Here is a 27,958-nt window from a genome sequence, read left to right on the forward strand (position 1 = left end):
CAGGAAGAGGCGGGGCTGTCGTGCGGTCCCGGGACACCCATTCCCCATCCCTGATAAAAGGGGAAGAGGAATCTAGATTGACTAGATGGTAAGGAAAATGTATTCTCCCTTTTAAGAAACACGGTGCTGCCGCAAGTCTTTTTGCTTCCCAGACCCCCGAGTCACGGACCTCCGACCTTCAACTCTCAGACTCGGCAGCCGAAGGGGCGGGAACGGGCCTGGGATTGGCTGTTGTCGGCCGACCCCTTTCCCTGCTGTCCAGTTCCTCTCCTCGGCTGGCGCCTGCGCTATGGGCTGGCCGTGGGGGGCGGGAAGCGCTACGGGGCAGTAGAGCCCATGTCGGCCTTGAGGCGCTCGGGCTACGGCCCCAGTGACGGTCCTGCGTATGGCCGCTTCTACGGGCCCCGGGGTGGAGATGTGCCCATGCACCCACCTCCGCCCTTGTATCCTCCTCGCCCTGAACCTCCTCAGCCTCCCATTTCCTGGCGGGTGCGCGGGGGCGGCCCTGCTGAGACCACCTGGCCGGGAGAAGGCGGAGGAGGCGATGGCTACTATGCCTCTCCAGGCTCCTGGTCAGAAACGGGTCGAGCTGGAGGAAACCACCAGGTAAGCTTTGCACCATCTGTCCCGGGGGTTCCGATAAGGGGAGTCTTTGGAGGGTGAGGGCCATTGGGATTGATAAACCTCCAGAGTTCGTAATGGATCGGGTTTCGTATTTGTTTTCGTTATGGGGGGTTAGAGAGACAGAGACTGGATTTGTGGCTGGGGGGATATGCTTGTGTTCTCTTTGCGTCTCCTTTTCTGCTTCGACCATGATAAATGTGTCTGTTACCATTAAAAAAGGAAGAAAGATCCTGCTCTGACTTGCTAAGCTAAGTAGCAAGCTGCGGAATCTCTCGTCTTGGATTGATGTTGGGCTGGAGTGACCTGGCCAAGCTTTTTGAGCTCTAACAATTTATTCTGCGTGGCTCATATGGCTGGCTCTCCCCGAGAAGGGAGGTGGCTGCAGCCCCCGCTGTCACTCAGCAACCCCTCCCGACGGGAAGGATCTGAGAAGGAAGAGGAGGGATCGGGCATTTAGCCCTTTGCCCCTAATGCTCTGCCCAGGATTGAATCACCAATACTCACCTTTACTTGGATTGTTAAATTACATTGCGGCTGCAACGTAATTGTCATTACAGCCTCCCTGTTTTATGATTTAATAGTTGGCTCTGAGAGGCTAACTCACTTGGTCAGTAGAGATATCCCTGGCTTTTTGAAGGTTCACCTTTATTGCCACTTTGTTTTTTAGGACAGACCTACCTTAGTGTCTGTTTTTACTAACTGAAAGAAATCTGAAGAGGAGTTTTGCTTTTAGGAAAAAAGGTGAAAAGCGAAAATAGCTTCAGCGTTTGTTTTGCAGCAAGCAGTTGTAGCGGCAGTGCGCCACTGGGCAGTGAGAGTGGCACCGCCAAGCTCCTGCCCTGGGAACTACACTCAGCATCACAGTGCCATAGCTTTGAACTGTGTCTGTGAGCCTCTGTGCTTTATCTCAATTTATTTTGTGCATCTGTTGGCAAGATATGTCCTAAGGTAGCAGAAAAGCCTAAGAAAGGTTATTTTGGAGGCCTGGGAATGCTAAAACATTTTTCATAAAAAATTAATGGTAATTGCTTTTTCGCTTTATGACATTTTGGCTTACAAAAGATTTCATAGGAATGTTCTACTTTCAGATAGCAGGGGGAACCTGTACACTCGGACTTACAACATTCTACTCCTTGTCTTCCTGCCAGAAATATACTTCTTTTTTGTTAAATCAGTATTCTTGGCAATGAATTATTATATGGTCAGGGGACACACCTCTCTTTCTGTTCAGTAATTATAATATCCTCATGGGTTGAAAATGTAGTGGTGAAATTCCCATACATTGCTGGTGGGGATGTAAGATGGTTCAGTGCTTTGGAAAATAGTTTGGCAGTTCCTCAGAATGTTAAGCATAGAGTTAGTATATTACTCAGCAGGTTTGCTTTTAGGTATGTACCCAAGAGAACTGAAAACATATCTACTTAAAAACTTGCCTGTTTTTATGAACAACAAGCATGTTCATGGCAGCATTATTCAGAGTAGCCACAAAGTGGAAATAACCCAAATGGCCATCAACTGATGAATAGATAAAATATGGTATATTTATGCAATGAAATTATTTAGCCGTAGGGAGGAAATTAAGTACTGATACATTCTACGACATGGATGAACCTTGAAAACATCGTGCTACATGGACAAAGGTAGAAAGACCACACACATACTGTATAAGTCCATTTATATGAAATGTCCAGAATAGGCAAATCTGTAGGGACAGGAAGATTAGTGGTTACCAGAGGCTGGGGGACTGGGGACTTTGAGGTGATGGTAAAGGGTATGGGGTTTGTTTTGGGGGTGATGAGAATATTCTGAATTTAGATAGTGACGATGGTTGCACAACTTTGAATATACTAAAAACCATTGAATTGTACACTTTAAAAGGGTGGTTTTGGGGCACCTGGGTGGCTCAATTAGGCGTCTGACTCTTGATTTCGGCTCAGGTTATGGTCTCAAGGTCCGGAGATCGGGCTCCGCCTCAGATCTGCACTCAGTGGAGTCTGCCTGTCCCTCTCCGTCTGCTCTTCCCCCCGCTTGCACTCTCTCTCTAATAAATAAATAAAAATAAAATCTTTTAAAAAGGGTGGGTTTTATGCTATGATGGTCATATCTTTAAAAAATTATATGAGAAACAACATGTAGGGAGTGATTAATTGTGAAGAACGGTTATATTTGTGTGTGTGTGTGTGTGTGTGTGTGTGTGTGTAAATCTGGAATAAGTAGGCTTCGGAACTTTTATCCCATGGTAGATTAGAGTGATAAAATGCTTGGCCTATAAGTAGGCAAACTATACCAAAGATCAGTGGAAAGCAAGGAGAAAACGAACGATAAAGAGATGACTTCTCCTTGGACTCGCAGTATTCTTAAAACAAGAGTGTGTTTTCTGGGCAAGGTTAGAGAAGTTAAGATTTTAGAATTGTGTAGGGTGTTTTAGTAATCTGTACACCCAACGTGGGGCCCACACTCACAACCCCAAAATCAAGAAGTCACATGCTCTTCCAACTGAACCAGCCCCATGCACCTGTATCAATCTTACTTTCTGAATGCATTTCCAAAACAAGCTGCATAGATTTGAAAGACATTTTTAAAGGTTTATATCAATTGGAAGTGAGGGAAGCCAGAGAAACATAAGGTGATTCTGAAGTTTTAGTATTTCCTAGGAATAAATGTTTCATAGTAATAAAAGGGAAGAGGAACAGGTTTTTATGGGAAGATATAGTTTAGTTTCATACCAGAAGAACTAGTGATTGGTTAAGAGAGGAGCTTAAAAAAATGCAAAGACTTCACAAGGGTTTGTGTACTGCCTTTATTTCACTTCTGTTGGAAGCCAGTAATTCACCGTGGTTACTATGTGCCAAGCTCTGGATGTAATGTATGTGATTGATGAGACAGGAGTTTGTGATTTTCTCTTTTTGTTTTTGTTTTTTTTGATGCCAAATTTTATAGTCTCTGGTATCCAGGAGTTGTTGTCTATAGGTACAAAACAATAGATGTGGGGTCAGGTGGGTGATGGGGGATGGAGATGGTGATTTGAGAGTCATCAAAGCTAAGCATATTTGAATTACCAAACTGGGTAATGTTCTCACAGGAGATCTTTGAGAGTCTAGAATAAGTGACAAAGAAAGAGGATTCAGAAGAAGACAATAAGAGAGAATACTTGGAAAGATAGTAGGGAAATCAGGAAAGTCATGCAGTGCAAACCAAGCAAAGACACAATTATTTTGAATGTTAGTTATATGAGAACTGAAAAGACGCTGTTGGATTTGGCAATTGAAAGGGTCTTGTTGATTTTAGTGGTGGGAGTTTAAAATAGTGGCAGGTTTGGGTGCCAAGACAACACCCAAGTATGTACGTTTACATACGTTACTACTTCCAGAAGTTAGTAAATGAGAAAGTGGTTACTTGACTGCAAACCAGGATCGGGGAAAGAATTTTTAGGATTAGTGGCTTGAATATGTTTGTAAGCAGAGAGTAGGAAAAAAGATGGGAACAAAATGATGGAATGTGGCTCGTGGAGAGAGGGATGAAGAAGTGAGGAAGAGCTGGAAAACCTTTTTCTCCAAGCTAAAGCGGTGGGGTGGGGGGAGATCAGTTTGGAGGTGGAGGGGAGGGACATTGAAAGAGTTTATAACTCTTGGTGTCCTTGGTGAAGTAGGAGGCTAGGTCATCTGAGAGGAGAGGAAGTGGAATAACATAAACTGGGAATGTGATATGATAAATGTTTGAAACAGGTGCCAGGGGAAGTGGGAAATTGTAGAGAAGCCTGGGAGAGACCCAAATGAGATTGAAAATAAAAATTTAGGATGATGGTCAGCATAGGAACGTAAAGTGCTTTTGTAGTGATTTGGGCATATATAGCTAAAAATAATTTTTAATGTACTTTTCTAATTTTTGTCTAATTCTTGTGAACAACGTAAACAAATTTGTAAATGGGACTTAGTGGCAGCACTAGTCAGATTCTTCTGCTGTTAGATTTGTTTGGGTTGGGATTATTTTTTGGAGGCATGTTGGTAAGTCACTTTGTAAATTTAATCTTGTGTATACTTCTACAAAACTAGTTCTAAGATAAATATGAAAGAAGTTGACTCCAGCCTTCATCTGAGATTTAGGTGTTTCTTCTCAAAGAGGAAGTAAATGAATTTGTTATCTTCTTGCATAATTTTGATCAAATTTCCAGTGCAACAAGAACTTTAATTCACATTAATTACTGCCTCTTGTGAAAACCTTTTCTCATTTTTGTCTGGTTTACATCACCTTTTAGCACGTTTGTCTAGTTTCAGACAACAAATAAAAAATTTGGAAAGAGTTAAGCACATGATAACATTGGCAACTTGGATTATAAAACAGATCAGCTTCAGCCAGCTTCCTGTGAAACCAAATGATATTTCATAGAATTATGTCTTTCAGGTTAGGAAGGCCTTGAGCTACAGACTTTCATTGTTACTGGGGATATTTTTAGATTTGTTCCATTTTGTCCAAAGGGGAGGAAAAAAAGCAAAGACAGTCTTTTATTAAGACTTAATAAAATTAGTAATTCTTGCCTCTTCATTGAAGACATCTCCCATCCAAGTACTAAGCGGGCCCAACCCTACTTAGCTTCCGATTTCAGATGAGATTGGGCGTGTTCATGGTGGTGTGGCCATAGACAACAATCTATTTTTCGTTTTTAAAAACTATGATATATTTACATTCTGTGAGTTGTACCTTTTTAAAGATATATTTCTATGAGTTTTGACAAATGCATACAGTCATGTAACCACTACCATAATCAAGGTATAGATAATGACCCATCTTTTAAAAGAAAGATTCCTAGGATAAGATGGAAGATTTAATTTTCATTCATTTCTAAACCCTATTAAAATTATAGAAAAGTAACTTTCTCATTTGTTGTTTTAAGTGTCATCTCATTTGCATAATGTGTATATATGTATGTATACACATATAAAATATACTCTGTATTTTGAGTGTATTTCAGTCAATTACAGTCATTATTTTTATTGCTTAAATGATTTCATATCATGAGAATGGGAGTCCCTTCTTCTTGGCTTCTGAGTCCTTTTGACATGACCCACTGATTTTTGACACCTTCCTTGATTTCTGGTACAAGATGTGCCAGGCTTATTTTGTATGTATTCTGTCCCAGACATAATGAACCATTCCTTTAAGAAAACCTTGATTTTTTAAAAAAATGTAAGATTATATTTAGAAGCATATGTCAGGATCCAGGCAGGAAAACAGAACCTACACTAGTTCTTTTAAAAGAGAGATCTGGGGGCACCTGGGTGGCTCAGTCAGTTAAGCATCTGACACTTGATTTCAGCTCAGGTCATGATCTCGGGGTCCTGGGATCGAGCCCCACATCAAGCTCTGTGCTCAGTGGGGACCCCCTTCCCCTCCCCGACTCTAAAATAAATAAATAGATAGATAAATCCTTTAAATAAAAGAGAGAATTTGTTCTAGGAAATTAGTGAAGTGGGCATTGGTGATCTCAAAAGGCAAAAAGAGAAAGTGGAGGTAATACAGAGATGGTAACTTGGAAACAGCTACAGTTCCTAGGGCTGGGGAACAAAGAGAAGAGGTTGGGTTATTAGAACCTGCCAACTTGGGAGAATGGCCTGGTGGAGCTGGAACCCAGAAGGCACTGCCTGGCTAGCACTGGTGTCTGAGGGAGTTCTGGAAAACCAGAAGAATTTGGAGATTGCTGCTAACTGCCACCCCCAGGTGGAAGGGTGTTGCTAGGCTGACAATGACAGAAACAGCAAATAAGCAACTGGAAGGAGCCCGGAAGTCCCTTCTCTCCTCCTCTAACCTAGTGCCTCCTGTTGGCAGAACTGAATAGTAACCAAGTTGCAAAGGAGAAATGTTTGGACTGCCAATCCTGCAGGACGGAGCCAATTATAAAATGCTGTGTTGGGCGCCTGGGTGGCTCAGTTGGTTGGGCGACTGCCTTCGGCTCAGGTCATGATCCTGGGTCCCAGGATCAAGTCCCGCATCGGGCTCCCTGCTCAGCGGGGAGTCTGCTTCTCCCTCTGACCCTCTTCCCTCTCGTGCTCTCTATTTCTCATTCTCTCTCAAATAAATAAATAAAATCTTAAAAAAAAAATGCTGTGTTGACAGACAATAGCTTCGTAAGTCGTACAGAAGTTAAATTTGAGTGCTAGGTATACTGATTGCAATTGTGTTATCACTGCTTTTAGACCTTTCGATGGACAGTTAATGAAATAGGTTTTTTTAATTAAAAAGTTTTTTCTTAAGATTTTATTTTTAAGTAATCTCTACACCCAGTTTGGAGCTCAAACTTACAATCCCGAGATCAAGAGTCGCATGCTCTGCCGACTGAGCCAGCCAGGTGCCCTGAAATAGGCTTTTTTTAGATAGAAAAATAAATGAGTTCATATTTATATTAATTCAAATTTAACATTACAAATTATTTTTATTTCTTTGATTGTATTTATTACTTTTGTGTGGAATATCTTGGTTACTAACAATGTTAGGATAATTACAAATACTTGCACAGTCCTACAATAATATATAAAATAAGGCCAAAATAATGCCAGGTTCTAGTTCTGGCATGACAGCGTGAGGAGCTCTGTGGACCCAGTCCCCAGTGAAACTGGTGAAAACTGTTTTTCAAAAACAACCAGTTAAAGTCTCTGTAAATGGTTTTAGGTTATATAGCAAATGAATAAACATTTATTCTAGAAAATCTACTCAAACTCAGTGAGAACAGTGAGAGTCTGTGCTGTTTGAACCAGGACCTGCTCCATTCTTCCCTCAGAGCAGTGAGACAAACTCCATTCCAGACTGGTGCAGCCAAGAAAACAGGGCTCCCTCTTCTCCCAGCTCCCAGTCAGAGGGTTCTCATGCTGGGAGGGGCAGCACGTCAACATTTCTCATCTTGCCGCCAGCTGTTGTTGATGAGACCAAATTCCAGGCAAGTGTGGTTAAGTAATGCTGGTTCCCTCCTCTGCCCCGTACCTACTTGGGGATGGAGGCTTTATTTTGGGCAGGGCACTGCTGAGAATACTAGGGCTCTGATCACCTTTACCCTGGCTTATAAGGCAAGCTGAGAAGCCCTGAGGTTACTGCCCTTTCCTCCACCAGGTGCTCAGCTCTTAAAGCAGGGTGTCTCTTAGAGAGGCATACTATTGTCCCCAACCCAGCTGCGGAGGGTGGCTCAGACATTTTATTTGGAGGCAGAAGCAGACTGTAAAACAGGTAGCTCCTAATCTTTTCCCAAAGGAACTGACTTTATTTGCAACAGAGTGTGGTGTGGAGAAGCGGAAGCCTAAGGATGTTCTCGAAAACTGTGGAGATTGTTGTGAAAGGCAACTGGGAGGAGATTGGTAGATTCATGGGACATCTGGTCTAAACTATAGACCACCTAGTTTGCTAAAGAGAACCAGGGAAAGGAATAGCTGGGAGAAGCCCTTTGGGGTTAGAACAAATCTTAAACACTGACTTTGAGACCTGTCTCTTCCAAGAAGCCTAAATTTTGGTTGGATCAGTTTGTGGAACAATTTTTTATCCCAGGGTGTGGAGCTTTAACAGCTAGGTGTGGTGAGGGAAAGAAATACACACACATACACACACACTCATTAGAGAAGTTAAAATATTACAGTAGAAAATATTCACTTAAGGCAAAAGAAAGCAGTAAAAGAAGAACAGAGGAACAAAAACAGATATGAGATAAAGAAAACAAAGAAGATCCAATTCTATGCTGTTGTGAGATAAAGAAAAAATATACATATTGGTCTCTGTCCTGGGTTCCTGGCGCAGAGCTCCTGAAACCCTTGTAAATTCCTAAATGAAAAGAGCACTAGGAGGGCGCCTGGGTGGCTCAGTTGGTTAAGCGACTGCCTTCGGCTCGGATCATGGTCCTGGAGTCCCGGGATCGAGTCCCGGGATCGAGTCCTGCATTGCGCTCCCTGCTCAGCAGGGAGTCTGCTTCTCCCCTGACCCACCCCCCCAAGTGCGCACGCTCTCTCTCTCTCTCTCTCTCAAATAAATAAAATCTTTAAAAAAAAAAAAGAGCACTAGGAGTATTTTTGTTCAATATTTGGTCTATGACCCCAGTTCCTGACACAGGGCTCCTAAACCCATTGGAATTTCCTGGGTGATACACTATTTTTTGTTCTAATGAGGTGTCTCTGGGTGATCTCCTGGATGGCTCCTGGATGGGGCTGGTCACCAGAAAGACCAACCCATGATTAGATGTTTGGAGTTTTCAGTCCTGGTCCTCATTCTCCAGAGAAGGGAGAGGGGCTGGAAATGAAGTTAATAATTAATCATGCCTACGTGAGGGAGTCTCCATAAAAATCCAAACACAGTGGGGTTCAGAGAGCTTCCCGTTTGGTGTACCTATCTACATACTGGGAGGGTGATGCACCTTGACTCCGTGGGAACAGAAGCTTCTGTACATGGGGTCCTCCCAGACCTTGCCTGCCCTATGTATCTCTTCATCTGGCTGTTCATCTGTATCTTTTATCATATCCTTTAATAAACTGGTAATCGTAAATATTTCCCTGAGCCGGGTGAGATGTACTAGCAAATAATCAAATCCAAGGGGGAAGAGGTCATGGAAACCTCCACTTTGTAGCCTAGTGAGACATAAATTGTGGGTAACCTGGAGACCAGGGGACCTGTTGCTTGCAATTGGCATTTGAAGTGGTGGGGGGCACTCTCATGGGACTGAGCCCCTAACCTCTGGGATCTGATGCTATTTACAGGTAGATAGTTTAATTGTAGGATAGCCAGCTGGTGTTGCAGAATTGCTTGGCATGGGGAAAGAAATCTCACATCTGGTATCAGAAGTGTTGTGAATGTGGTAATAGCGTGAGAGTAAATGAAAAACATAGGAGTAGAAGGTTTTTCCTTCTCAGCTGTCTGTGGGAGACACACTTCAGATGTAAAGATACAAATGGTTTAAAACTAAAAAGAGGAAAAAGAAATATGGAAACAGTAACTAGAAGAAAACTGTAGTGGCTATACAGTATCCAAGAAGTAAACTTTAAAACAAAAGATGTTACTAGGGATAAAGTGGGACATGATAAGAAGGGTAATCGATCAGGAAGATATAATCACTTTAAAAATATGTGTACCTAATAACAAAATACCAAAATACATTGAGGAAAAGCTTACAGAAATAAAGGGAGGAAATAGTTCAATAATAGCTCAACAATTATTATCAATCAATAATAGAGACTTCAGTACTCCACTTTCAGTAATGGATAGAACAACTAGATAATAAGATCAACAAGGAAATAGAAGATGTGAACGACCCTGTGAATCAATTAGACATAATAGACATCTATAGAACACTCCACCCAACAATAGAATATACATTCTTCTCAAGTACACATGGAACATTCTCAAGACAAACCATAGGCTAGCCATAAAACAAATCTTAGTATACAAGGATAGAAATAATACAAAGGATGTTCTCCAACCATAATGTAAAGACATTAGATATTAATAGCAGGAAAGACCTTGGGAAACTCACGTCTATGTGGAAATTAAATAAAACACTCCTTAATATTTTTTAAAGATTTTATTTTTAAGTAATCTCTACATCCAACATGGGGCTCAAACTTACAACCCCAAGATCAAGAGTCACACGCTCTACCAACTGAACCAGTCAGGTGTCCCTTAAATAAAACACTCCTAAATAACCGGCAGGTCAAAGAAGAAATCAAAAGGGAAATTAAAAAATACTTTGAGATAAATGAAAATGAAGACAGTATACCAAAACTCTTAAAATATAGCTAAAGTAGTAGTACTGCTTAGAAGGAAATTTATAGCTATAAATGCCTGTATTAAGAAAGAATAATGATTTCAGGGCACCTGGGTGGCTCAGTTGGTTAAGCGCCTGACTCTTGGTTTTGGCTCATGATCTCAGGGTGGTGAGATTGAGCCCCACTTGTGTGGGCTCAGTGTGAAGTCTGCTTGTCCTTTTCCCTCTGCTCCTCCCCCTCCCATAAAGAAATAAAATCTTAGGGGCGCCTGGGTGGCTCAGTCGTTAAGCATCTGCCTTCAGCTCAGGTCATGAGCCCCACATCGGGCTCCTTGCTCTGCGGAAAGCCTGCTTCTCCCTCTCCCACTCCCCCTGCTTGTGTTCCCTGTCTCGCTGTGTCTCTGTCAGATAAATAAATAAAATCTTTAAAAAAAAAAAAGAAATAAAATCTTTAAAAAAAAGGAATAATGATTTCAAATCAATAACCTAAGTTTCCATCTTGACACTGGAAAAAGAAGAGCAAACTATACCTAAAGCAAACAGAAGGAACGAAATGCTAAGAGTGGTGGGGTACCTGCCTGGCATTTGGAAGAGTAGAAATTAATGTAAGAGAATAGAAAAACAGTAGAGGAAATCAATGCAAGGAAAGGCTGGTTCTTTGAAAAGATCAACACAATTGATGAGTCTTTAGCTAGATGGACCCAGAAAAAAAGAGAGAGATTACTAGAATCAGAAATGAAAGAGGGAACATTACTACTGATCTTACAGAAATAAAAATCATAATGGAATACTGTTGGATAATTGTATGCTAATAAATTAGGTAACATAGAAGAAGTTGGACAAATTTCTAGAAAGATACAAACTACCAAAACTAACTCAAGAAGAAATAGGAAATCTGAATAGACCTATAACAAGTAAAGAAATTAAATTGGTAATAAAACAAAAACTGCCCACAAAGAAAGTCTAAGCCCAGGTGGGCTACTGAATTCTACCAAACATTTCAAGAACCGATACACCAATTCTTCACAAATTCTTCTAAGAAATAGGAGAGAACACTTCTAAACTCATTCTGTGAAGCAGTTATTACCCTAATACCAAAACCAAAGACATCACAAGAAAAGAAAACGGGCAATATCTCTTATGAATATGGATGCAGAAGTCCTCCAAAAAAAAATAGTAAACCAAATCCAGCAACACATAAAAAGAATTATATACCATGACCAAGTGGGATTTACCCCAGGAATGCAAAGTTGATTTAACATCTGAAAATCAATGTAATATATCAATCAAAAAACAAAACCTCTATGATTATTTCAATAGATATAGAAAAAGAAAAAGCATTTGACAAAATCCAACACTCTTTCTTGATAAAAATCACTCCAGGAATACAAGGAAATTTCTCCAATCTGATAAAGGGCATCTATAAAACACCTTCAGCCAGCCAACCGCATGTTTAGTGATGTAAGACTGGATGCTTTTCCCTAAGATCAGGAGCAAGACCAGGATATCTTCCCTTGCCACTACTATTCAGCATTGTCCTGGAAGTTCTAGCTAGGGCAATTGGGCAAGAAAAAGAAAAAGATATATGTAACTTATGTCTGTATGGAATAGAATTGAGAGTCCAGAAATAAATTCATGTGTCTGTGGTCAAGTGATTTTTGGTAAAGATGCCAAGCCCATTTAATAGAGGGACAGAGTAGTCTACGGTACAACATACAATACCATGACAACTGGATAGCCATATATAATCGATAAAGTTGGACTCTCACACCATGTATAAAAGTTAGCTCAAAATGGATCATAGACATAAATGTAAGAGCTAAAACTATGAAACTCTTAGAATAAACAAGGAGTAAGTCTTCATTACTTTGGGGGCACCTGGGTGGCTTAGTTGTTAAGCGTCTGCCTTCAGCTCAGGTCCTGGGATCAGGCCCAGAGTCAGACTCCCTGCTCAGTGGGAAGTCTGCTTCTCCCTCTCCCACTCCTCCTGCTTGTGTTCCCTCTCTCGCCGTGTCTCTCTCTGTCAAATGAATAAATCTTAAAAAAACGTTGGCTTTGGCAGTTATGTTACTTTTTTAGGGATTTAAAAATATGTCATTTTCTATAATTATGTGAAATATTTACAATTGTTCTAAAGTCAGATGTGCTAAGCATGGTATATTTAAGGGAAGTCTGCCTTGAGTCCCTGCCCCACAGTGTTGTTTTTTTAACTTTTTTTTTTTAAGATTTTATTTATTAGAGAGCACAAGCAGGGGGAGCTGCAGGCAAAGGGAGAGGGAGAAGCAGGCTTCCCGCTGAGCAAGGAGCATGATTCTGCTCAGCATGATTTGGGGCTCGATCCCAGGACCCTGGGATCATGATCTGAGCCGAAGGCAGACACCTAACTGACTGAGCCACCCAGGCACCCCATTTTTTAACTTTTTGTATTATAAACTTAATTATATGTAAAAGTAGAGAGACTAGTATAATAAAACTTCCAGATAGCTATCACTTGTCTTCAGCAATTATCGGGTAGGTTATTGTTAATCTTACTGATTTATATGCCTACTCTTGCCACACTGTTATGGTAGTTTAAATATATATTTAAATATTTGTTTAGGAGAATCTTAAGGGCAGGTTTTTGTTGTAATGGGGGTGATCTGTTTGACTAGGAGAAGTTAGAGGAAAGACTACAGGAATCAAATCCTCTAGAAGGTAAGAGGTTATGTGGTCTATAGCTGTGTGGAGGGATTGGCCTTTAATAGGGCCAAAGGCACTTCGTGCTCTCTGGGAAGACAATGGCTGGGTGCATTTGATTTAGTAAGTAGGAAGATGGAGTTTTTGTCTGATTGCTTCTTCCTTTTTAAAAAAAATTTTTGTTGGTGAAATATGTGATAAAGTTGTCAGTTGAAAAATGAGGGGCAGGCTAAAAGGATATTGGAGATTTGCGGGGGGAAGAGTGAAATAGTTGTTCTGGAGAGTGAGATGAATATCCATCCTAAGGAAGTGTGGTATAGTTGCTAGGCAGTGCTGTGTCTACTTGAGATTTGTGGTCTCTAATTGAGAAAGAAAGCAGAGAGCTCTAGCGTTTCTCTCCACCAGTATTTAGAGGAAGTGCAGATGTGAAGGCAGGGGACAGTTGGGTTTAAACTGGGTTGAGTTTTTTCAGGGTGAGTGTATCTGAGGGAAGCAGCGGCAAAGGATTAGGTTTTGGGAAGCTGAGTTAAGGAAGGAAGTGAGGACATGAGTGAGGTGACGGATAGGAGGGTGAAGAAGTAATGAAAATGTGGAGTACCAGAGAGAGTCAGTCAGGAGGAGAGAACAGAAACCAGGGTAGTTCTGGAGATTTAGGTGTTAGTTCACCACTGCTGGGGTGAGTCAGCTTCAACCCTTGTCTTTTTATCTCTACTACTCAAGATTCAGATTCTTGGTAGAGAGAAATCAATTAGTCAAATGCTTACCCTTTAACCAGGGAAAGGAAGGGAGGGCATTAATTGGGGGCATCTGTCTGCTTGAGAAATTTGGTAGTTAGAATCTGAAGTTTGCCTGTAAAATTTTTTTAAATCTGGCTATTCTCTAGTTTCTGTATCATGTAAAGGAGATGCTACTTGCCCAACTTGTATAATGTCATATGGAATAATTATGTGCTTTGAAAACAAAGCATTATGAAACTGATAAGTAGTGCAGTTAAACTAACATGGTGATAATTAAACTCTCAGTGATTACAACTGCCAATGAATTTCTTTGTGAAACAATTTGAAGATCTTGTTTAAGCTTAAAACTAAAAATATAAAGTTCAAAGCAAAATAAATTACAGGATAGCATGTATACATTAAACTAGACTCTAAAAAGTTTTGAGTTGATCTGGTCTCTTGGAGTTTATTGGCTTACTGCAAATCATTGCTTTAACTCTTGAGTTGGAGTGCAAAGCTGTAGAGATTAACGTTATAGCTAGATTTTCTTCTTGGAGTGGTAATTGTTCTTTATCAATTCATGATACTTGGGTTAGTTGTAGGCTGCCAGCAGAAACGTAGCCATAACAGAAAGTACAGGAATATGAAAAAAACTAGTGTGACATGGGGCACCTGAGTGGCTCAGTCAGTTGAGCGGCTGCCTTCAGCTCAGGTCATGATCCCAGGGTCCTGGGATTGAACCCTGCGTCGGGCTCCCTGCTCAGTGGGGAGCCTGCTTCTCCCTCTCCTTCTGTCTCCTGGCTCGTGCTCTCACTCTCTATCTCAAATAAATAAAATCTTAAAAAAGAAAACAAAAAACAAAAATAACTACTATGACAGACAAAAGAGTATTGAAGATTTATATGTTTGAAGTAAAGTTTAGTAGTAATATTTTCAAGCTCCAAAGTTGGTAAGATAGGCCTTAACAGTGGCAAAGAACTATAATCTTGTTGCATGAATTAAATTGGTAGTGACGGGGCTGGTGATTGGAGAGGGATAAAGGAATCTAGGTCTCTGGTTTTGCTAATCATGTTGGCATAGTAGAATTCCTTTATATATCATTTGGCATCATAATGCGTAAGAACAGACTTTTAATAGTCAATAATTGCTTTGTTCTAGGGCATGTGATTTACCATATAGTATTTCTGTATCAATTTGGTAATGAGAATTTAATAATGAGTGATTTTTTTTTAAAGATTTTTATTTATTTGAGAGAGCGAGAATGAGAGAGAGAGAGTACATGAGAGGGGGGAGGATTAGAGGGAGAAGCAGGCTCCTCGCTGAGCAGGGAGCCCGATGCGGGACTAGATCCCGGGACTCCAGGATCATGACCTGAGCCGAAGGCAGTCACTTAACCTAACTGAGCCACCCAGGCGCCCTAATAATGAGTGATTTTATAGTAGTGTTCTATTGCTTTTTGTCTCTTTTCTTTTTTAATAATTATAGATGCCTCTGTCAACTTTTCATTATGATATAAGAATATTATTAAAAGTGATTTTTTCCCCCCTTAGGACCAGCCACCATATTCTAGCTACAGTTCTAACTATTGGAATTCTCCTGCACGACCTAGGGCTCCATACCCAAGTACATATCCTGTAAGACCGGAAATGCAAGGCCAGGTATGATCTAAAATTGACTGACTTCCTGAATTTATTTTTTATTTATTTTTTATTTTATTTTATTTATTTTTTATTTATTTTTTTTAAGATTTTATTTATTTATTTGAGACAGAATGAGAGAGAGAGAGCACATGAGAGGGGGGACGGTCAGAGGGAGAAGCAGACTCCCCGCCGAGCAGGGAGCCTGATGTGGGACTCGATCCCAGGACTCCAGGATCATGACCTGAGCCGAAGGCAGTCGCTTAACCAACTGAGCCACCCAGGCGCCCTATTTTTTATTTTATTTTTTAAAAGATTTTATTTATTTATTTGACAGAAAGAGAGACAGCGAGAGAGGGAACACAAGCAGGGGAAGTGGGAGAGGGAGAAGCAGGCTTCCCGCTGAGCAGGGAGCTTGATACGGGGCTCGATCCTAGGACCCCGAGATCATGACCTGAACCAAAGGCAGACGCCTAATGACTGAACCACGCAGGCACCCGCTGAATTTATTTTTTAAAGATTTTATTTATTTATTTTAGAGAGAGAGCGAGCACAAGCAGGGAGAGGAGTAGAGGGGGAGGGAGAGGGAGGGAAAAAGAATCTCAAGCAGACTCCAGGCTGAGTTCAGAGCCTGACCTGGGGCTCGATCTCAGGACCCTGAGATCATGATCTGAGCTGAAACCAAGAGTTGGGCACTCAACCTGAGTTGAGTGAGCCACCGAGGCATGCCCTGAAATTTTTCTTAATGTATTGATTTATTTTCAAAACCTGTGGAGATTTCATAGTAGCAGTGTGTGGAGTTTTGTTATTTAATGGACTCTGTCTTAATGTTTTTGGCTCAGAAGTAAGGAAATATCTAGGCAAATACTATCTATAGCAAAGGTAGCTTGAGGCATAATAGATTATTTCTTAGGACCTGGAAACAATAAGCATACAATATACTTATTTTTTAAGTTTTAAGTTTGACTTTTTTTTGAAATATAATTGACATGTAACATTATATTAGTTTCAGGTATATAATGTAATGATTTGATATTTGTATACATTGTGAAATGATCACCACAATTAAGTCTATTTAACATCTGTCACCACATATCATTACAATTTTTTTCTTCTAATGAGAACTTTTATGATTTATTTTGTTAGCAACTTTCAAATATGCAATACAGTATTAACTGCAGTCACTATGCTGTATATTACATCCTCATGACTTAACTTATTTCATAGCTAGAAGTTTGTACCTTTTGACCTCCTTCACCCATTTGTACCCCTGGCCCTGCCTCTAGCAACCATTAGTCTATTCTCTGAATGTAGGATTTTTTTTTTTAAGATTCCACATATAAGTGAGATCATATAATATTTGTGTTTCTCTGAGTTATTTCTATCCATGTTGTCACAAATGGCAAGATTTCCTTTTTTATGGCTGAATAATAGTAAATTGTTTATGTATACACCACATTTTCTTTATTCATCCATCGATAGACACTTAGGTTGCTTGCATGTCTTGGCTATTGTAAGTAATGCTGCAGTGAACATGGGGATGCAGATATCTTTTCGAGTTAGTGTTTTTGTGTCCTTTGGATATATTATAAGTAGTGGCATTGCTGGATCATTCTGTTTTTAATTTTGTGAGGAACCTCCAAACTGCTTTCTTTCCATAGTGGCTGTACCAATTTACATTCCCACCAACAGTGCACAAGGGATTTTCTTCACATCCTCACCAACACTTGTTATTTCTTGTCTTTTTGATACTAGCCATTTTAACAAGTATGGGGTGATACCTTGATGTGTACCTGTTGGCCATCTATGTCTTCTTTGGAAAAGTGTCTATTCAGGTTATCTGCCTATATTCTAATAGGATTGTTTCTTTTTTTGCTCTTGAGTTTTTTGAGTTCTTTATATATTTTCGATAGTAGCTCCTTATCAAATATATGATTTGAAAATATTTTCTTCCATTTAGTAGGTTGCCTTTTCATTCTGTTGGTGGTTTCCTTTGCTGTGCAGAAATTTTTAGTTTCTGGTACTTCCACTTGTTTTTACTTTTGTTGCCTTTCCTTTTGGTGTCAAATAAATTGTACTCTTATGACAAATATTTAATTTTAAATATTTGAAGTATACTGAAAAGGTATAGAAAATTTGTATATTGTTTTTTCCAGCACCTAGCTTTGTCAGTTTTTCAGTTTGCTACATTTGTTTCAGATTATTTTTAAAAGACTTATTTATTTGACAGAGAGAAAGAGAACTCAAGCGAACAAGCAGGGGGAGCGGCAGGCAGAGGGAGAGGGGAAACCTTCCCCCTGAGCAGGGAGCCTGATTTAGGGCTCGATCCCAGGACCCTGGGATCATGACCTGAGCTGAAGGCAGATGCTTAACTGACTGAGCCACCCAAGGACCTCTTGTTTCAGATTTTTAAAAAGAAGTAAAACAAATACAATTGAAGCCACATGTAACACTTCTTTCCATTTCCTGAAGTTATATTTATTATCTCATATGTGTTCTTATGCTGGTACTACTTGTATGTGCATTTACATAGTATTATTTACCATGACTTGATATGAATGATTTCATACTAGCATTCTCCAGCTTGCTTTTTTACTCTGCATTGTTTTTCACTTCTTTGTTATACACATGTGAGGCAAGAACTTCCCTGGGGTATGGAATTTTGGAGTTTTGGTATGTATGCTTATTAAATATAGCCAAATTATTTTTCCACAATACCGTTGTGGAAATGAGGGAATGTTTACAAAGTCACCCATAATCTGGCAACCTTAGTAAGGCAATAATTGTTACATATGCGTATTTCCTTCCATTTTTTTTCTGTCTAGATGCCATATTTCTATATGCAAATAATTTTTTAAATTGTTTTTTAGAAGATTTTATTTTTAATTAATCTCTCTACCCAGTGTGGGGTGCAAACTCACAACCCTAAGATCAAAAGTCGCATGCTCTTCTGACTGAGCCAGCCAGGTGCCCCTGAAAATAATTTTTATTTTTTATTTTTTTAAACATTTTATTTATTTATTTTGACAGAGAGACACAGCGAGAGAGGGTACACAAGCAGGGGGAGTGAGAGAGGGAGGGAGAAGCAAGCTTCTCGCGGAGCAGGGGGCCCGATGCGGGGCTCGATCCCAGGATGCTGGGATCATGACCTGAGCCAAAGGCAGACGCTTAACAACTGAGCCACTCAGGTGCCCTTGAAAATAATTTTTAAAAACATGATTGTAGTACATTCACATTTTTTTAGAAGTAATCTGTAACACCCAACATGGGGCTCGAACTCACAACCGCAAGATCAAGAGTCGCATATTCCACCGACTGAGCCAGCCAGGCGCCCCTGTAGTATATATAGTTTATAGTTTTAAAGCGGCTACATTTAAGCAGCTTTCAAAGAATTTGAATTTTATATTGAGGTCAGAATTCTCTGTAAACCGATGTTCTCTGCAGAATTAAATTTTCAGATCACCATAAAGTATACTAATGTAATTCTCCTGATAGTTTTCAAATAGATAATATATTCAAATTCTGTTCTGATTTTCTGGTGGCATGGAGGCTGAAATAATGAAAATAAGTTTCTTTATGGGGCTGAATAATTAATTCATTTAAAAAATCATGTTCCGGATGCCTGGGTGGCTCAGTTGGTTGGGTGACTGCCTTCGGCTCGGGTCATGATCCCGGAGTCCTGGGATCGAGTCCCGCGTCGCGCTCCCGGCTCGGCGGGGAGCCTGCTTCTCCCTCTGACCTTCTCCCCTCTCATGCTGTTTCTCTCTCTCTCTCTCAAATAAATAAATAAAATCTTTAAAAAAAATCATGTTCCCTTTTTTCTCATTAATTTGGTGATACATTCCTTTAAGACTGATTTTGCGCTAGAAGAGTTTATTAAAGTTAGAGCAAGATTTACTTATGTACTTAAAGAAAACATAAAAACAGTTGATTTTTCATAATGATTATGGGTACTTGAACTTTAGGATAAAGTTGATATGAGATCGTGGAATACAAAATAAAAAAAATCTTAACACAGACTTCCATTTTACTTGTGTCATCTGCATTCCTATGACTGAAATCGAGAAGTAGGCAATGTTATTGCTTAATGTGATATGCTTGTGGTTTGGCCATATTTCATAAAATTCACCCTTTAAATGTACACATCAGTTGTTTTTAGTCTATTCACAAGGTGTGCAGTTATCATCACTGTCTGTTCCAGAACATTTTCATCACCCCAGTTAGAAACTATATATCTATCACACCATTTTTCTCTTCTCCTAGCCCCTGGCAACCTTTAATATACTTGTGATCTCTATGGATTTGCCTATTCTGGACATGTCACATAAACAGAATCATGTAATATTTGATATCTTATGACTGGCTTCTTTCTTTCAGCATAATGTGCATCCATGTTGTGGCAATGTACTGATACTTCATTCCTTTCTATGGCCAAATACTATCCATTTTATGGATATACCACATTTATTTTATCCAACATCAGTTGATAGAAATTTGAGGGTTTTTTTCCCACTTTTTGGCTGTTATGAATAATGCTGTTACAAACATTTGTGTGCTCATTTTTACGTGGACATAAGTTTTTTCAGATCTCTTCGTTATATACATAGGAGTAGAGATGCTGGGTCATATGGTAGCTCTGCTGTGTTTAACAAGTTGAGGAACTGGCAAAGTTCTAACAAAGAAAACTGAGGTTCTTTTTTTTTTTTTTAAGACTTTATTTGAGAGAGAGAGCAAGTGAGAGAGAGAGCACAAGCATGGGGAGGGGCGGAGGGTGAGAGAGAGGCAGACTTCCTGCCAAGCCGGGAGCCTGATGCGGGGCTCAATCCCAGGACCCTGGGATCATGACCTGAGCTGAAGGCAGAGGCTTAACCAACTGAGCCACCCAGGTGCCCCGAAAACTGAAGATAGCATTCTGAATTGAGAAACCATGATACAAAAAGACATTGGTCAGAACCTCATGATACTTTTTCATTTAATTTGAAGGGGAATTGAGTTGTAAAATATAGCCTATTAAGAACTGTAGTTAGGAACTTGAGTGAGACAAAAATTGGAATAGTTCCTTTTTTTTTTTTTGAATATTTTATTTATTTATTTGACAGAGAGAGAGAGAGAACACAAGTAGGCAGAGTGGCAGGCAGGGAGCTGGATGTGGGGCTCGATCCCAGGACCCCAGGATCATGACCCAAGCCGAAGGCAGCCGCTTAACTGACTGAGCCGACTGAGCCACCCAGGCGCCCCTGGAATAGTTCTATAAGTAGAGATATGGCATGAGGAGGCAACCTATGTATGATCATAGATTTGGCAATTTCAAAAATGAGTATTAGAGAAATCCGAATTGATACCACCTGCTGATAATTATGAACTCTTGCAGTACTTATGTGGTAAGACTTTCCATGGTTTTCATGAGAAGCACAATAGGAGGAGTTCTGTTGCTTAGAGGTAATCTGTTTTTGCTTGTATTGGGTCTGTTTGCCTTGGAATGGACAGGGAATTCATTGAACAGTGTATCACTTTCTGGTGAGAGACTTGACCACTTTTCGCCTCTTTGGAGTCTATATCTACACAATAGTCCATCAACTGTGAAACTGACTTTTGGAAGAAGTATTCATATTGGACGATCTTTAGCTTGCAATGAGACCCCTTTTGGTGTGACATTATTTTGACTTTTGAATGCTAAGTAATATCTATATTTACATCTAGAACAAGAGTAGCAGCTGGATTTTTTGTGATTCCAGTCTCTTGATTTCTTCTGGAAGCCAGAATGAGACTTTTACAGAAATTTAATAATTGTCAAAGATTTTATTTATTTCTGGGGCACCTGGGTCGCTCAGTCAGTGTCCAACTCTTGATTTTGGCTCAGGTCATGATCTTAGGGTCATGGGATCAAGCCCCGAGTCAGGCTCCATGCTCAGCACAGTCTGCTTGGGATGCTCTCTTTTCCTCTCCCCCTGCCCCTCTCCCCCTTTGTGCTCTCTATCTCTCTCTAAAATAAATCTTTTTTTTTTTTAAGATTTTATGCATTTGAGAGAGAGAGAGAGAGAGAGAGCAAGAGAGAGCATAAGCAAGGTGAAGGGCAGAGGGAGAAGCAGACTCCCTGCTGAGCAGGGAGCCCGACACGGGACTTGATCCTGGGACTCCGGGATCACGACCTGAGCCGAAGGTAGACGCTTAACCAACTAAGCCATCCAGGTGCCGTAAAATAAATCTTTAAAGAAAAAAAAAGATTTTATTTATTTCTTGTAGTTGCTGTTTCAGATTTTATCTATTGGCATATCAGCTGACCGTTTTAAAATTGCAGCTTATTGTCATTAGATACAAGTTTCCCTTCATTAAAATAGTCTACTTGGACACTGATGAAGTTGCTGTGGTCCTAGCAGCCCACTGGATTCTAGACATACTTGGGATTTCATGACGTTTTTAAAAAATATTTTATTTATTTATTTATTTGAGAGAGGGAGCACACATGCAGGTGGGCGGGGGGAGGAGAGGGAGAGCGACAAGTAGACTCCCCACTGAGTTTGGATCCCTTGACCCCGAGAACATGAGACCATGACCCAAGCCAAAATCCAGAGCCGGATGCCCAACTGACTGAGCCACCGAGGTGCCCCTTTCATGACATTTTTAATAGCATAATTTTTTTTTTTAACTACCAAAGTAATACAACTTTATTACTAAATATTTGGAAAATACAGAAAAGGGGGAAACACTAATTCTGCCATCCTAATAGAGCTGTATTTTGGTAAATTTGTTTTGCCCTTTCCCTGTTATGTTTACATAGCTTTAAACTTACTGTACATACACTTAAAAAAAAAGATTTATTTATTTTGGAGAGAGAGAGAGCGACCATGCATGAGGGGGGGTAGGGGTAGAGGGAGAAGGAAGAGGAGAGAATCTCAAGTGGACTCCCTGCTGAGCACGGAGCCCCATGTGGGTCTCCATCCCAAGACCCTGAGATCATGACCTGAGCTGAAATCAAGAGTCAGATGCTTAACCAACAGCCACTCAGTTTCCCCACACATATACTTTTTGTATGACTTTTTGTTTATCATATGTACTTTCCATGTTATAGGGTGAAATAACAGGTGAAGTTTTTTTTTTTTTAATGAAATTTTCAGACAATCAGAAGGGATGAGAATAGCACAGTAATCTCCTATGTACTCATCTCAGCTTCAATAAGTATCAATACACAGTCTCTTGTTTCATCTTGTTTCATCTGTATCCTTGGATTATTTTGAAGCAAATTCCAGACATATTATTTTACTTATAAATACTCAAGTATATATCTTAAAATACAAGTTTTAAAAACATAACTTACTAAAATTTAAAAAAACTAAAAATAATTCTTTAGTATCTTTAAATGGTCAGTTCTAACAGTACATTTTTTTTTAAGATTTTATTTATTTGAGAGAGTGAGTGAGTGAGAGAGAGAGCACAAGCCAGGGGAGAGGCAGAGGGAGAAGGAGAAGCAGACTCCCTGCCGAGCAGGGAGCCCGATGCAGGGCTTGATCCCAGGACCCCAGGATAATGACCTGAGCCGAAGGCAGACGCTTAACCGACTGAGCCACCCAGGCACCCTTCTAACAGTGAATTTTAAGACAATAAAATTCCCTGGATGAATAGCCCAATATGTACTCAATCATTCCGTTATATTGCAGGACATTTAGGTTGTTTGCAATTTTGTGTGACTATAAATAGTTCACGCCTGTAACTTTTTCTCTAGTTGAATCTTCTCCTTAGGAAGGATTTCTAGAAGTTGAATAACAGTACAAAAAGTCACATGATGTTTTATCAAGTTTCCAGCTGTGTGCATTATATTAAGGATTCTTTTTTTAGGCACATCTAGGTGGATGACTTTAACAGTCCTGTAATAGCTTTAACAAAGAGGTGGTTCATCGTCCTTCTGGTTGGGGAGTGCCTTGCTGGATCTTCCATTGCACCGGTTCCTGCGTGCAATTCTTTGGCCAAGTGGTGATAATAGCCTGTCTTTTATCTCCTTGCCATAAAAGTATGGCTGAGAATTTATTTTCCACAGAATTATGACTACCCTCCTACTTTGATTCATCCCAGTTTTTGATGTGTTAGAGTAGGAATCAAATTTGAATATTATTTTCTTCAGTCATTAACAACTGTATAAGCTATCTGGAGCCTTTTTTTAAATTGAGGCATAATTAACATACAACATTGTATTAGTTCCAATGTACAATATAATGGTTCAATATTTGTATACAATGGGAGATGATCACCACAGTGAAGTCTAGTTAACATCGCAGGGATTCTTTTCTTGTTCTTCTACCTAAAGCGGGAAAGAGTATGTATCTTAGAAGAGTACAGGAAAACTCGATTCTATGTTTTTACCGTTTAAAATTTAGCTTTAATCTTGTTTGGATAACTAAACTAGGATTCTGGGTGCCAATAATAGTCTGGAGAGGTGATTTAAAACTACAGTAAGCAACATAATGAAGAATTTGCCTCTGTAGTCTATTGTTTACTTGGGAAGCAGAGTGGGATAGTACAAAGAACCTGGGCTTTGGGGTCAGATCTGGTTTCATTTCTTGATCTTGCCATAATAATAGTAACAACAGTGATATTATAAATAATTACCATTTATTGAGCATACTATGTGCCAGACACTAAGCACTTATACATAGCATCTCATAGTAGTCCTGCAAGGTAAGTTTATGATTTCCATTTTTCTAGTGGAGAAACGAAAGCTCCAGAGAGGTCAGACACAAACACAGAGCTATCTCTCTAGTCTTCTCTTCTCTCAGTTGTATCATGTTTATTTTCTTCTCTGTGTAGCCCTTTCCCCGGTTTCCCAGAACCCTTCCCCAGGGGGAACGGCACAACTTCTCCGCTGTTAGGTGTTATTGTTAGGTATACTTAACGGAAGTGTTTGGGAAGCATGGCCCTGAGGCCATCACTTCATCATGCATCACAACATACTCTCTCATTGTTAGAACACAGACTCTACAGTGATAATTTGAGTTTAATATGTGGCATATGGTCATAGTATATGAGAGGAAGAATGTTTCAGAGATTGCTTAGGGAGTTCATATTTTCTTTTTTTTTTTTTTAAGATTTTATTTATTTATTTGACAGAGCACAAGCAGGGGGAGTGGAAAGCAGAGGGAGAGGGAGAAGCATACTCCCCGCTGAGTAAGGAGCCTGTTGTGGGACTCGATCCCAGGACCCTGGGATCATGACCTAGGCGAAGGCAGATGCTCAACTGACTGAGCCACGCAGGCATGCCGGGCGTTCATATTTTCATTAGTTACTAATCTTTTTCCTTCCTAAAGTTTTCAAAGTTGCATTTTAAGTCAGGGCATTTCAGTTCTTCCATTCAGTCATCCTTTTTTCTCTCAACTTTGCTTTTTTATAGAGTTTGAATTCTTATACAAATGGAGTATACGGCTCACCATACCCCACCGGTCCTGCGACAAATACTGCCTCATACTCTGGGGCATATTACACACCGGGATATACTCAGACCAGTTACTCCCCAGAGATTCCAAGCACTTATCGTTCACCCGGCAACAGCCCAGCCCCAGTTTCTCGTTGGCTGTATCCTCAGCAGGACTGCCAGACTGAAGCAGCCCCTCTTAGGGGGCAGGTTCCAGGATATCCTGCTTCACAGGTGAGCAGTTTTCTGTTGGGTTTTTATTTTTTTAATATTCTGTGAGTGAGGGGCACCTGGGAGGCTTAGTTGGTTAAGTGTCCAGACTCTTGGTCGTGAGTTCAAGCCCTGCGTTGGGCTACTTTAAAAAAAAAATTCTATGAATGATACCATGTTTATCTCTCTGTGCACTTCAAGGGGAGTTCTAATACATCTTTTATTTGTGCTTCCTTATAGCATATGGGTCCACTTATTTATAATATCATGGGACAGACTTATGCTGTGCTTTAGCCATTGAATTTTAATCTTTCTTCTTCTGAGTTTGATTGTCACTAAATCTGCCCTTGTATCTTTCGAACCAAGCTCTTTTTTGGCTTGGAGAAATGACTACAACTGATTAGAGATGCTGCAGCTTATCTCAGTAGCAGCTAAAGTATACTCTGTTAAGCAGAGAGGAAACAGCTCAATCTGTTTATACTATTTTCATTACTTTAAATTTTTTTTAGCAATGACCAGCATATTTCCTTCCTCTCAATCTAGAACCCTGGAATGACCCTGCCTCATTATCCTTATGGGGATGGTAATCGTAGTGTTCCACAACCAGGACCAACTGTACGACCACAGGAGGACTCATGGGCTTCTCCTGGTGCTTATGGAATGGGAACCCGTTACCCCTGGCCTTCAGCTGCCCCCTCAGCACCACCTGGGAATCCCTACATGAGTGAGAGTACTTCACCATGGCCTAGTAGCAGCTCTCCACAGTCACCTCCTTCACCACCACCCCATCAGCCCAAGGTAGGAGACCTTCTAAACATTCTTTTGATGTTTGGGTAATTGAGAGAGCACAACATGGAAATTTTCTGCATTGGTGTGTGTTAAATGGGGATTAATTGCAAAAAGTTGGTGATTACTACCTATAGCTTTACGTAGCCTGGTTTCTTTTTTCTTTTAACAAACTTTATTTTTTAGAGCAGTTTTAGGTTCACATCTTTTCTGTAAAAGCCAGAAAAATGCTCATTTACTGTTTGTTGTACTGCACTTTGAATATTAAACAAAATCAAAGATGTATTTTATTACCTCAGTCTGTAGACAGAAGACGATACCAGTGTGAAATTGTATAAACCATCATTTGCCTATGGCTAGGTTCCTTTTTAAGATCTGTCTTAAGGTTTTAACTCTTTAGGGAAAAAAATAATTCCTATTTATTAAGTCACTGCGGATTGTGAGGTGGGAAGGATAGATTATGAGGTGTTCATGATGATGAGTGCTTCAGGGTAGATTCCAGCCATTATCAGGAATTTTCTGCCTTTTACTTGACAGAGCACTCCTTTTATCTTTTCAGGGTTGTGTTTTTCTCAAATGATTAAGGAGGGAGGTCCAATTTTATTAGTGGGGAATCTTTTCATGTCCCTTCATGGTCAGGTGAAAGATGTGGGCTAACAAATCTGATATTAATGGATTCCCATTAAAACAGCTCTTTTCCCCTCTTTGCTCTCCCACTCCAAGGATGCCTCATACCCCTATAGCCAATCAGATCAAGGCATGAACCGGCACAACTTTCCTTGCAATGTCCATCAGTACGAATCCTCGGGAACAATGAACAATGATAATTCAGATCTTTTGGATTCTCAAGTCCAGTATAGTGCTGAGCCTCAGCTGTATGGTAATACCATCAATGAACACCCCAGCAATCAAGATCAAAGTGATAATCTTCCTGAAGAGTGTTTATCTTCAGATGAAGGTACTCCCCCAAGTATTAAAAAAATTATACATGTGCTGGAGAAGGTCCAGTATCTTGAGCAAGAAGTAGAAGAGTTCGTAGGGAAAAAGACAGACAAAGCATACTGGCTTCTGGAAGAAATGCTAACCAAGGAACTTTTGGAACTGGATTCAGTTGAAACTGGGGGCCAGGACTCTGTCCGGCAGGCCAGGAAAGAGGCTGTTTGTAAAATCCAGGCCATCCTGGAAAAACTGGAAAAAAAAGGATTATGAAGGATTTAGAACAAAGGGGAAGCCTGTTACTAACTTGACCAAAGAACTCTTGATTTTGGTTAATTAACCCTCTTTTTGAAATGTTTGTTGGTGACAAGAAGCAATACATTCCAACTTTCCTTTGATTAAAACTTGAAAAACTGGTAAAGGACTTGAAAGAACATTTTAGTTATGAGTTGTTTTCAGTTTTCAGACCAATGAATGTAATAGGAAACTGTGGAGTTACCGTTATTGCCAAGTAGACTCACTCCTTAAGAAAATTATGGATATCTACAAGCTGCTTCTTATCAGCAGGAGGGAAACACGCTTTATGTAACAGGCTTATCAAAAATCTACCAGATGAGACTGGATATAATCTGAGGCAAACAGGCTCTTGTTTTTTTAACCATCTGGATTACTTGTCACATTTTTGTACATTGTGACTGCTTTCAACATACACTTCATGTGTAAATTACAGCTTGGACTTTAGCCTTCTTGGACCTCTGTTTTGTTTTGTTATTTGCAGTTCACAAATATAGTATTATTCTTTACTTCTTGGTACGTTTTGTAGTAATATGTTTAATTATTCAAGAGACTATATTGACAGCCAGATAGTATGGCAGTTCTGAATGAATTTATATCTTTTCACCACTTGAACATATTGCAGTGTGTAGTGAGTTCTTGAGGTAAATTGTCTCCTTTTTTGTATAGATTATTAGGGTAGAGTTTTACCACTTCTCCTTTTCATGTTAATAATGGAAGGCGAATTGGGAGATGGCAAGGGCACAGGAATGAAATGTTTGTGGCCATTTTCTTTTTTGCTTTTTTATTGTTTTTGGGTAAAGATCCACCTTAAAATTTCCTTCCCCCATCCCTTAATTATCTTTTCACTGCTGCTGCTTCCATGTAGAGCATTATGATAGATACAGATGAAAAATTAAAGCCACAGTGAGAAGAAATAACTGCAGAACTAATAAATGTGACCATTTGGAAA

General features: G+C 39.9%; 1 protein-coding gene across 2 annotated transcripts; it reads left to right on the forward strand.

The window, feature by feature from the left end:
* The first annotated feature begins 8 nt into the window (after nt 1-8).
* Nucleotides 9-27,958, forward strand: BAG4 (BAG cochaperone 4). 2 transcript variants are annotated; one of them, XM_028096106.2, is made up of 5 exons: nt 10-606; nt 15,294-15,401; nt 24,760-25,014; nt 25,534-25,788; nt 26,500-27,958. In XM_028096106.2, the coding sequence occupies exons 1-5, from the start codon at nt 337-339 to the stop codon at nt 26,983-26,985; spliced, it is 1,374 nt and encodes a 457-aa protein (XP_027951907.1). In that variant the 5' UTR covers nt 10-336; the 3' UTR covers nt 26,986-27,958. The 2 variants fall into 2 exon arrangements, with proteins under 2 accessions (XP_027951908.1, XP_027951907.1); XM_028096107.2 differs by lacking the exon at nt 15,294-15,401 and having other exon boundaries at nt 9-606; nt 26,500-27,515.

Source organism: Eumetopias jubatus, unplaced genomic scaffold (genome assembly GCF_037043125.1).
Source record: "Eumetopias jubatus isolate StellerSeaLion01/CBP00866 unplaced genomic scaffold, mEumJub1_p1.0 scaffold_2, whole genome shotgun sequence".
NCBI classification, from domain to species: domain Eukaryota; kingdom Metazoa; phylum Chordata; class Mammalia; order Carnivora; family Otariidae; genus Eumetopias; species Eumetopias jubatus.

Bases quoted from the DNA above. Each gene is read 5' to 3' on its own strand.
- BAG4 (XM_028096106.2), top strand. From the start codon at position 337: ATGTCGGCCTTGAGGCGCTCGGGCTACGGCCCCAGTGACGGTCCTGCG. The intron at 15,402-24,759 runs GTATGATCTAAA...GCTTTTTTATAG, and splicing joins GACCGGAAATGCAAGGCCAG to AGTTTGAATTCTTATACAAA. The intron at 25,015-25,533 runs GTGAGCAGTTTT...CTCTCAATCTAG, and splicing joins CAGGATATCCTGCTTCACAG to AACCCTGGAATGACCCTGCC.